The sequence below is a fragment of the Myotis myotis genome, unplaced genomic scaffold (assembly GCF_014108235.1).
Source record: "Myotis myotis isolate mMyoMyo1 unplaced genomic scaffold, mMyoMyo1.p scaffold_m19_p_24, whole genome shotgun sequence".
NCBI lineage: Eukaryota > Metazoa > Chordata > Mammalia > Chiroptera > Vespertilionidae > Myotis > Myotis myotis.
Window position 1 is genome coordinate 5,800,410 of NW_023416329.1, and position 11,020 is coordinate 5,811,429.

General features: G+C 43.3%; 1 protein-coding gene across 1 annotated transcript; it reads left to right on the plus strand.

The window, feature by feature from the left end:
* Positions 1 to 946: 946 nt before the first annotated feature.
* LOC118679352 (sodium-coupled neutral amino acid transporter 3-like) lies at positions 947 to 2,552 on the plus strand. Its single transcript, XM_036355991.1, has one exon. The coding sequence runs from the start codon at positions 995 to 997 to the stop codon at positions 2,492 to 2,494; it is 1,500 nt and encodes a 499-aa protein (XP_036211884.1). The 5' UTR covers positions 947 to 994; the 3' UTR covers positions 2,495 to 2,552.
* Positions 2,553 to 11,020: the final 8,468 nt, after the last annotated feature.

Sequence of the window (11,020 nt, forward strand, 5' to 3'; positions counted from 1 at the left end):
GGGAAATATTCTGAAGATGTCAATTACTTCTATCTGATCTAGTGAGGCATTTAGGATTGCTGTTTCTTTGCTTATTTTTTGTTTAGAGGTTTTACTAGTATACAGTGGTGTCAATGGGGCATTAAAGTCCTCTACTATGAATGTATTGCTATCTATCTCTTCCTTGATATCTTCCAAAATTCTTTTTATGTATTTGGGTGCTCCTGTATTGGGTGCATATATGTTTTCCAGAGTTATATCCTCTTGTTGAATTGCTCCCTTTGGTATTATGAAGGCCTTCTCTTTCTCTTCTTATGGCCTTCACTTTGAGGTCTATTTTGTCAGATATAAGTATTGCTATCCCAGATTTTTTTTTCATTTACATTTGCCTGAAATATTTTTCCATCCCTTTACTCAGTCTGTGTGAGTCCTTTGTTCTGAGGTGGGTCTTGTGTAGACAGAAAATATATGGATCATATTTTCTTATTCATTCAGCTACCCTATGTCTTTTGATTAGAGTATTTAATCCATTTATGTTTAAGGTTATTATTGTTAGGTACTTGTTTGTCACCATTTTTATTCTTTATGCCTATGTCCCTTCTTCCCTTTCTATTTCTTCTTTTTAGAGCAGTCCCTTTAGCATTTGTTGCATTACTGGTTTGGAAATATTATATTCCTTTAGCCCCTTTTTTGTGTGTGAAGCTCCTGATTTCACCTTCAATTTTGAATGATCACCTTGCTGGGTATATTATTTTTGAATTCAGTCCCTTGCTTTGCATCACTTTGTATATTTCATTCCATTTCCTTCTAGCCTGATGTGTTTCTGTTGAGAAATCAGTTGATAGTCTAATGGGAGATCCCTTGTAGGTAACTTTCTGCCTCTCTCTGGCAGCCTTTAAGATTCTTACTTTGTCGCGGAGCAGAGAGGCAGCGGCCAAGAGCCGAGCACCGCGCATCCCCACCGCGAAGCCAGGCTGCTGAGTGTTGGCGTGAGAGCGAGGCTGTTCCCTGAGCCATGGAGGCGCCTCTGCAGACGGAGATGGTGGAGCCGGTGCCCAATGGCAAGCACTCAGAGGGGCTGCACTCCGCGGGCATCCCCACCGCAGGCAGCGAGAGGGCCCACAGCCTGCGGAGCCACCTGGAGGGCAAGGGCTTCGTGCACAAAAGCCCGGGCAAGGAGCCGCACTTCACCGACTTTGAGGGGAAGACCTCGTTCGGGATGTCAGTGTTCAACCCAAGCAACGCCATCATGGGCAGCGGCATCCTGGGGCTAGCCTTTGCCATGGTCAACACGGGCATCATCCTCTTCCTGTTCCTGCTGACGGCCGTGGCCCTGCTCTCCAGCTACTCCATCCACCTGCTGCTCAAGTCCTCGGGGGTCGTGGGGATCCGTGCCTATGAGCAGCTGGGCTACCATGCCTTTGGGACCCCCGGCAAGCTGGCGGCCGCCCTGGCCATCACACTGCAGAACATCGGAGCCATGTCCAGCTACCTGTACATCATCAAGTCCGAGCTGCCCCTGGTCATACAGACCTTCCTGAACCTGGAGGAGAAAACTTCGGACTGGTACATGGATGGGAACTACCTGGTGATCCTGGTCTCGGTCACCATCATTCTGCCCCTGGCACTGATGTGGCAGCTCCGCTACCTGGGTTACTCCAGCGGCTTCTCGCTCACCTGCATGGTTTTCTTCCTAGTTGCAGTCATCTACAAAAAGTTCCAGGTGCCATGCCCACTGCTCTCCAACTCTGCCAACATCACAAGCAACTCCAGCCTTGGGGAGGGGACACCGCCCCTGGGGGAGACTTTCAGCTCAGACTCCTGCACCCCAAACTACTTCACACTCAACATACAGACAGCATACACCATCCCCATCATGGCCTTCGCCTTTGTCTGCCACCCCGAGGTGCTGCCCATCTACACGGAGCTCAAGGATCCCTCCAAGAGGAAGATGCAGCACATCTCCAACCTGTCCATCGCCGTCATGTACGTCATGTACTTCCTGGCCACCCTCTTCGGCTACCTCACCTTCTATGACCACGTGGAGTCAGAGCTGCTGCACACCTACAGCCAGGGGGACCCATTCGATGTGCTGATCCTATGCGTGCACGTGGCCGTGCTGACGGCGGTCACACTCACGGTGCCCATCGTGCTGTTCCCGGTGCGCTGTGCCATCCAGCAGATGCTGTTCCTGGACCGGGAGTTCAGCTGGCTGCGGCATGTTGTCATCGCCGTCGGCCTGCTCACCTGCATCAACCTGCTGGTCATCTTCGCCCCCAACATCCTGGGCATCTTTGGGATCATCAGTGCCACGTCGGCCCCATGCCTCATCTTCATCTTCCCTGCCATCTTCTACTTCTGCATCGTGCCCACCAAGAGGGAACCTGCCAAATCCACCCCCAAGATCCTGGCCCTTTGCTTCGCTGTGCTTGGCTTCTTGATGATGACCATGAGCTTGAGTTTCATCATCATTGACTGGGTGTCGGGGACCAGCCGGAGTGGAGGAAGCCACTAGGACTGCCCGTCCTGTTCTGCCGACTCATCCTGCACCCCTGCCCAGACTCCTCAGCCCCTGCTCGCACCTGGTGAAAGGCAGGCCAGGATAAAGGTGTGGCTAACGTTACGGCAGCATATGGCCCTGCCCCACGTCCTCTCTGTGAAAGGCTTTTATTTTTAAAAAGAACCAGGACCAAGGCCCTTGGCCCGACCCTGCTGGGCCCTGGGGCTGCAGCACCTTCCTGAGCTGGGCATGGGGGGCTGCACCCCTGCTCCCCTCATGTTGCCTCAGATCCCCCCAAACCCTGTTCCCGCCTAAAAAAAAAAAGATTTTTACTTTGTCATTGATGTTTGCCAATTTAATTATGATGTGTCTTGGTGTCGGTCTTTTTGGGTTTACCTTGTTTGGGACTCTGTGTGCTTCTTGGACTTATGTGGCTTTTTTCTTCCCAACATCAGGGAAGTTTTCTGTCATTATTTCTTCAAACAGGTTTTCTATGCCTTGCTCCACTTCCTCTCCTTCTAGTACCCCTATTACATGGATGTTGTTTTGTTTCATGTTGTCCCAAAGCTCCCTTAGGCTCTCCTCCTGCTTTTTAAGTTTTCTTTCCAGTTGCTGCTATGCTTGATATTCCTACCTTGTCTTCTAACTCGCTGATGTGGTCCTCAGCTTCTTAGAGTCTACTGTTGAAACTTTCCATTGTGTTCTTTATTTGCAGCTATGTCATTCTTTATTTCCTCTTGATTCTTCTTCATATCCTCTTGATTCTTACACATGTTGCTGAATTTGTCTTCCATCCTTTTCAGCATCCTTATAACCACTGATCTGATTTTTTTTTCTCTGACAAATTGCTTGCCTCCATTTCATTTATTTCCTTTTCTGTGATTCTTCCTTTTGAATGGGGGGTTGTTACTTTGTCTCCCCATTTTTTGCTATTACTTTATGAATGTTTCAATGTATTAGATCAAACTACTATGCCACCCAATTTTTTTGAGTTTGTCTTATGTAGTACATGTTTTGTGGGACCCAGTGATGCAGTCTCTCAGATCTTGTGAGCTGGATAATCTAGGGATGCCCCCTACTGGGTATATTTGTGTTCTCTTAGTATAGTTGGGTCTTGAGTGTTATTGTCCCATTTTTGGATGGAGTCTCCTCTCAGGGTGTCTTGTTAGGTGGCTTGCACTCTACTACATTGACCGAACAGCACAAAATACAACTTGACAAGACATGACACAAAGGGAATAAAACGCGAATATACTCACAACACCGATAACCCCAATATAAGTGACCCCCAGAGAAAAGAGAATTAGGAGAGAGAAAAGAGAGCAAAAATGATATCAAGAAAATTTTAAAAAAGGTAAGAGATAAAAGAAAAGGAAGAAAGAAAAAGTGTATATGGGCAGAAAACACCACAGAACAAACGGATAAGCCAAAAAATTGCAAACAACAAATATCCAGAAAAAAATAGGGGGTGGAGGCAGAATTTGTAGAGGCAGAGCTTATATACAGATAGTAAGGTTAAGGAATTGAATGAATAGGGGGAGGACCTTGGTTCAGTATAGAGTAGGTAAAAAGAGAATGAGTGGATAAGAAGAAAAAAAAGAAAAAATAAAAGAAAAGATTAATAAAATAAAATAACAATAAAATAGAATGAAGAAAAATAATACAAAAAATATAAAATAATAAAACAAAGAAAATAAAGGGAAATTTTTTAAAAATAAAAGATAAAATTAAATTAAATTAAAAATTGAAGTGTCATTTGTTTCAGCCAAGTTTTAATGCCCCATGGGGGCTGGTTTAAGATCCCACTCTTCTGTTCTGTCTGTCACTTCGCAGTTTCCTGTTAGGTAGTCAGCACTGTGTTGAAGTTCCAAGTGATCCACAATCCTCTGTTTGTGTCTATCTCCACAGCCTTAACTGCAAATAGGTTGGACCAATCAGCCCACTTAGCCTGTCTGCTGTCAATCTTAATCTCTCAAGCAGCTGTCTCTGACAGGGCTATAGGTAGGAAGAATGCTATATCACTTTCTGGGACTGAACAGCCTCTCTTCAACCCAGTCCCTGAGGGCTCTGTACCACTCAGGGTATAGTCTGGACATGGCTGTATTAGCTCCCTTGGGGCTGCTGGGAGGGGCTGGCTCTACAGGAGAAAATTGACTGCTTAGGTCTGGAGGGTCAGGAATGTCCCAGTGCTGGACTCCTAGTCAACTCTCCCTGACCCACTCTCCTCCACAGCCTCTCCCAGACTCCACAAGTCCATACCTCCACCTGCACCTCAGCCACAGGTGAGTTTGTATTTTAAAGGTCTTATGAACTGGGTTTGGCGAATAAAAGCAAAGAACAAATAGAGGCAAAACAACCATGTGACTGCTAATTTCTTCTCCCCCACCCCCCAGCACCACATGTCTCAGGCAATTCTTCAGGCCGCCCCTCTGGGTTCAGCCTCTCATGGCTGTGGACTTAGATCTAGAATCTCCTGCAGCCAGCAGCCCTGTGGACTTCCTTTCCACAGTCTGATGTTACGCTGTCCCCAAGGGACATAGTTTTGGTGCCATGCAGCTTTCTTTTGACCCTCTTGGCTTGGTGGTTTTGCATCTCTCTCCAGCCCAGATCCCTGATCCTACCATTCTTCAGGCATCCTCTGCCCTTTCCAGCTGTGAATTGTCTCACCAGCTGTGTCTACTTCACCAATTCCGGTGGATGTTATTGGATTTAGGTGCTCCTTCTATCTGCTCCAAGATAAGGCTCAGGACACATCTGCCTATTCAGCTGCCATTTTTTTTTCTCCTCCTATCAGCTATAATCTTTATTATTTCCGTCCTTCTACTTATGATGGGCTTTTCTTGTTGTTTTCCTCTTTCTAATTCTTTAGGTTGTAGAGTTAAATGGTTTATTGTTGATTTTTCTTGTGTTTTGAGGTAGGCCTGTAGTGCTATAAATTTACCTCTCAGGACTGCTTTTGCTCTGTCCCAGAGATTTTGTGTTGTGTGTGTTCATTTTCATGTATTTCCAGAAAGGTTTTTATTTCTTTATTGATCTCCTTGGTAACCCATTCATTGTTTAATAGCATTCTATTTAGCCTCCATGTGTTTGAATGTTTTGGAGTCTTCTTATTGTAGGTGATTTCTAATTTCATTCCACTGTGATCTGAGAAGATACTTGATATGATTTCAATCTTCTTGAACTTGTAGAGACTTGTTTTGTGTCCTAACATGTTATCTATCCTTGTGAATGATCCATGTGCACTCGAAAAGAATGTATATTCTGCAGCTTTGGGATGAAATGTTTTATAAATGTCAATTAAACCCATCTGATCCAGTGTTTCCTTTAGAGTCACTGTTTCCTTTTTAGGTTTTTGTCTGGAAGATCTATCCAGTGAAGTCAGTGGGGGTGTTAAAGTCCACTACCATGACTGTATTGTTGTCAGTCTCTCCCTTAAAGGCCTCTAGAATTTTTTGTTTTATTTTATTTTTATGTATTTAGGTGCTCCTATAGTGGGTGCATATATGTTTACCAGGGTTATATACTTTTGTTAGATGAATCCCTTTAGTATTATGTAATGACTTTTGATGTCTCTTGTGATGGCCTTCATTTTGAAATCTATTTTGTCGGGTATGAGTATTGCTACTCCAGCCTTTTTTTCTTTTCCATTTGCATGGACAATTTTTTCCACCCCTTTACTCTCATCCTGTGTGAGCATTTTGTTCTGAGGTGTGTCTCTTGTAGACAGCATATAGTTGGGTCATGGTTTTGTATCCATTCAGCTATCCTATGTCTTTTGATTGGAGCATTTAATCCATTTACATTTAGGGTTATTATTGATAGGTACTTTTTTATTGCAGTATGCCCAGGTTTCTCTATTTCTTCTTCTTCTTATTATTTTTTATTTTTATTTATTTTATTTTATTTTTTTAATTAAATCTTTATTGTTCAGATTATTACATTTGTTCCTCTTTTTTCCCCCCCATAACTCCCCTCCTCCCAGTTCCCGCCCCACCCTCCGCCCTCACTCCCCACCCACTGTCCTCATCCATAGGTGCACGATTTTTGTCCAGCCTCTTCCCGCATCTCCCACACCCCTTTCCCCCCAAGAATGGTCAGTCCATTCCCTTTCTATGTCCCTGATTCTATTATAATCACCAGTTCATTCTGTTCATCAGATTATTTATTCACTTGATTCTTAGATTCACTTGTTGATAGATGCATATTTGTTGTTCATAATTTGTATCTTTACCTTTTTCTTCCTCTTCCTCCTCTTAAAGGATACCTTTCAACATTTCATATAATCCTGGTTTGGTGGCGATGAACTCCTTTAGCTTTTCCTTATCTGTGAAGCTCTTTATCTGACCTTCAATTCTGAATGATAGCTTTGCTGGATAAAGTAATCTTGGTTGTAGGTTCTTGGTATTCATCACTTTGAATATTTCTTGCCACTCCCTTCTGGCCTGCAAAGTTTCTGTTGAGAAATCAGCTGACAGTCGTATGGGTATTCCCTTGTAGGTAACTGAGTTTCTTTCTCTTGCTGTTTTTAAGATTCTCTCTTTATCTTTTGCTCTTGGCATTTTAATTATGATGTGTCTTGGTGTGGTCCTCTTTGGATTCCTTTTGTTTGGGGTTCTCCGCGCTTCTTGGACCTGTAAGTCCATTTCTTTCACCAGGTGGGGGAAGTTTTCTGTCATTATTTCTTCCAATAGGTTTTCAATATCTTGCTCTCTCTCTTCTTCTGGCACCCCTATAATTCTGATGTTGGTACGCTTGAAGCTATCCTCGCATTTTTGGATTCTTTTTTCATTTTGCTTTTCCGGTTGGGTGTTTTTTGCTTCCTCGCATTTCAAATCATTGACTTGATTCTTGCGCTCCTCTGGTCTGCTGTCGGGAGTCTGTATAATATTCTTTATTTCAGTCCGTGTATGCTTAATTTCTAGTTGGTTCCCCAATATAACATCGAGGGTCTCATTAGTTTTCTTGTAGATCTCATTAAGTTTATCGGCGGCTTCTAAACAGTTCTTGAGAGACCTTAAAAGTGTGGTTCTGAACTCTATATCTTCCATTGACAATTTTGTCCTGTTTCTTTGTCTCCGCATTTTGTTATGCTTCCTTGGTGCACCCCCTAGTGGTCTTTGTGCGCAGTCTTATAGTTAAACCTTGATTGTTGTAGCTAATACCAGGGAGGGTTTGACCTCCAGGCCAAGTGGCTATGAGAATCAGCTGTGTCTGCAGTGAGAGAACTTCTGTCCTCTAGGGAGGTGCTAATCTAGCCTTTGCCTGAGGCTATCTGGCAAATGCCTCTGTGCAGGGCTTGGGCAGGGCGGGTTGCACAGGATCAACAGGGTGGGCCGGAGAGAGCAGTTATGGCGGCTCTCAGTCCTGTCCCCAGGGGCTCTGCCTCTCTGAGTCCCAGCACCTGCTGCAAAGCTCGGAGAGAAAGTTGCACTCGCTCTGACCGAAGCCAGACAGTCCCGCTTCTCCCGTTTGAGTCTGGGTCCCTAAAGACTCGCCTGGATCTGGAGCTCAGAGTCTGCGACTCCCTCCCGATTGAAAACGCCAACCGCGCCCTCCACCGCTGGCCCACTCCGCGCACTCCGCACCTCAGAATTTGACTTCAGCACTGTGCCTCCTCTGAGTGTCCATATGCATTTCTCTTTCCTCCTAGTTGTAGGACTTCCACTCAGCCAGCGTTCCAGTGGTTCTGGGTGATGTCCCTTCCGTCTTTTAGTTTCACTTTTGAAGTAGTTGTTCAAGGCAGCAAACTCCGGCGTTAACCTATGCCGCCATCTTGGTTCTCCATATATAACGTGTCTATTTCTTATTATTATTACAGCAGTCCCTTTAGCATTTCTTGTAATGCTGGCTTGGTGGTGATGTACTCCTTCAGCCTTTTTTTTTTCTTTTCCAGGAAGCTCTTTATTTCACCATCTATTTTGAATGATAGTCTTGCTGAATATAGTAATCTTGGTTTCAGATCCTTGATTTCCATTACCTTGAGTACTTCATGCTATTCTTTTCTGGCTTATAGAATTTCTGATGAGAAATCAGCTGACAGCCTTATGGGAGCTCCTTTGTAGGTAACAGTTTGCTTTTCTCTTGGTGCCTTTAAGATTCTCTCTTTGTCTTTAATTTTTGACATTTTAATTATGATGTGTCTGGGCATGAGCCTATTTGGAATCTTCTTGCTTGGGGTTCTCTGTGCCTCCTGAACTTGTGTGGCTTTTTCCTTTACCAGGTTAGAGACGTTTTCTGCCATTATTTATTTAAACATGTTCTTTATTCTTTTCTCCCTTTCTGCCTCTTCTGGCACACTTGCTATGTGAATATTTTTACATTTCATATTGTCCCACAGCTCCCTTAAGTGGTCCTCCTGTTTTTTAATTGTCTTTTTTTTTCTTTTTGGTTCTCCGTTTGAGTGATTTTTTCAATCCTGTCTTTTAATTCACTGATTCTGTCCTCAGCTTCCCCTAATCTGCTTATATTCCTTCCAATGTGTTCTTTATTTGTGTTATGTCATTCTTTATTTCTGTGTTCATAGGTACTATATCTTTTCTCATGCTGTTGAGCATCTTCACCTTCATTATTATGAACTCTATATCAGATAAATTGCTTATCTCCATTTCATTTTGCTCTTCTTCAGGAGAACTCTCTTGTTCTTTCATTTGGGGATTGTTTCTTTGTGTCCTCATTTGGGCTCTCTGTTTGGGTTTGTGACTATGTATTAGGCAGATCTACTACGCCTCTCAATCTCTAGTGCAGGGCAGTGTCAAACACTGTTTCTGACTAATTTGATCAGGCAAAGACTCAAAGCCTCCAGAGACCATCTCTGGCTCCGGACTGATAGGATTCTGTCTTGAATTGCCCTCAAGCAATTGTCCATAGGTGTGGCAAGAGTTTTTTTCTCAATAGGGTGGGGCAATTTCTTCTGACTGGAGGCTAATTGTTATTCTCAGTCTCTTAATGGGCCTCAGTAACTCCACACCATAGGGCAAGTGTTTCCAATAGGGTGGGTCAACTGTCTTCCCACCAGGCAAGGCTGCCTGTATAGAAAATGTCTATAAGAGAAAGATGACCTCTGCAGCATGAGGGAATGACTCAGAACAGGAAACTGGGATGTCTGCCTTCTGAACTCTAATTCCAGAGCCCTTGATCTTGGCTTCTGCCCACACAGCTCCAGTCCACTCTGCCCTCCTCCTGCCAGAGCAGAAGGTGAATGGTTCCAAGGGAATTTTGAGCATTGTCCCTCTAACATGGTGCCTGAATTTCCAGCCATCTCTCCCTGTCAGACAGCAACCCTGCTGTTTTTCACAGCCAGGTGTTATATGGGTACCTTTCTCAGTTCTGGTGCTCTCTGCTGGGGGGCCCAGCTTGAGAATTAGACCCCAGAGTTCTCAGTGGCAACCCCCCACAGCTGAGATATCTCTTAGGAACTTCAGTTGCTGTCTGTGGGAGCCCAGCCAGCCCTTTTGTGCCTCCATCTCTCCTACCAATCTCTATGCGGTCTCTATTTTCAGGTTTCTCTCCAGTGAGTCTTCTGTTGATTATTCAGGAAGTTTTTCTGTATTTTAGTTGTAATTCCAGTTTGGTACTGGGAGTGTGTCCATGCAGCATCCACTTAGTCTGCCACCATTTTTAATATCCAAAGGGATTATTTGGGAACCCAATTAGAGGACAAGAGAGGCTATGAGCACAGTTGTTATGGGGCAGATGAAGATAGCACAAGGTGGGACTCCAGGAAACTGTAGAGGAGGTACGAACAATGGCTCTGAATTACCTTCAAAATAAGAACAAAATGGCTCTTTTTCTTTAAAAAGAAAATACTATATATATTTTTGACAAACATAATGAACTACCCTTGTAGAAAATATTACAAATATAGAAAAGTTTGATACAGAAACAAAATTCATAACAACATGCAGAAAAAGGAATTATAAAAATTAATTACATTACACATTTTAAAGCATTTAAAAACACATTGTATGTTTAATTTCATATCATTTTCCACTTTCCTTAATATTATAGTATATTTTCCTATGGGATTTTACTTTTTTAAATACTTTAAAGACTGTATATATTCAATTATATGCCACCATTTCCTTAATTAATCCACTATTATTGGACATTTAGGTTGCTTTCACCCATAAATAATGTGATGATACTTATTTTGTGCTTAAAGTATTATTTTTTTATGATAGGGATTTAGAAACTACTCAAAGTGTAACAGCATTTTGAGACCTTTATTACATGATATTAATCTACTTTCCCAAGGACTGTAGTAATTGACATTTATGCCATTTACTCTCATGCAGAACATGGAATTTTGTTTCATAGAAACTTTGCCATAATGGGATAGTTTCCAAAATATGTCTATCTTTTTCTCACTGTCCGTGCCCTGGTCAAGGCTTTCAGCATCTCCTGTATGAATTTTAACAACAGCTGCTACCTAACAATCTCTCTATCTCTAGTCTAACCGCCTCCTCCTCCAGTTCTCTAGCCAAACTCAGTTGTAAATGAAATGAGTGAATTGCACGGCATCTCATTGAAGTTGTAAAAATG

What these genes read in the sequence shown, in the direction of transcription:
- LOC118679352 (XM_036355991.1), top strand. Translation starts at nt 995, where the DNA reads ATGGAGGCGCCTCTGCAGACGGAGATGGTGGAGCCGGTGCCCAATGGC.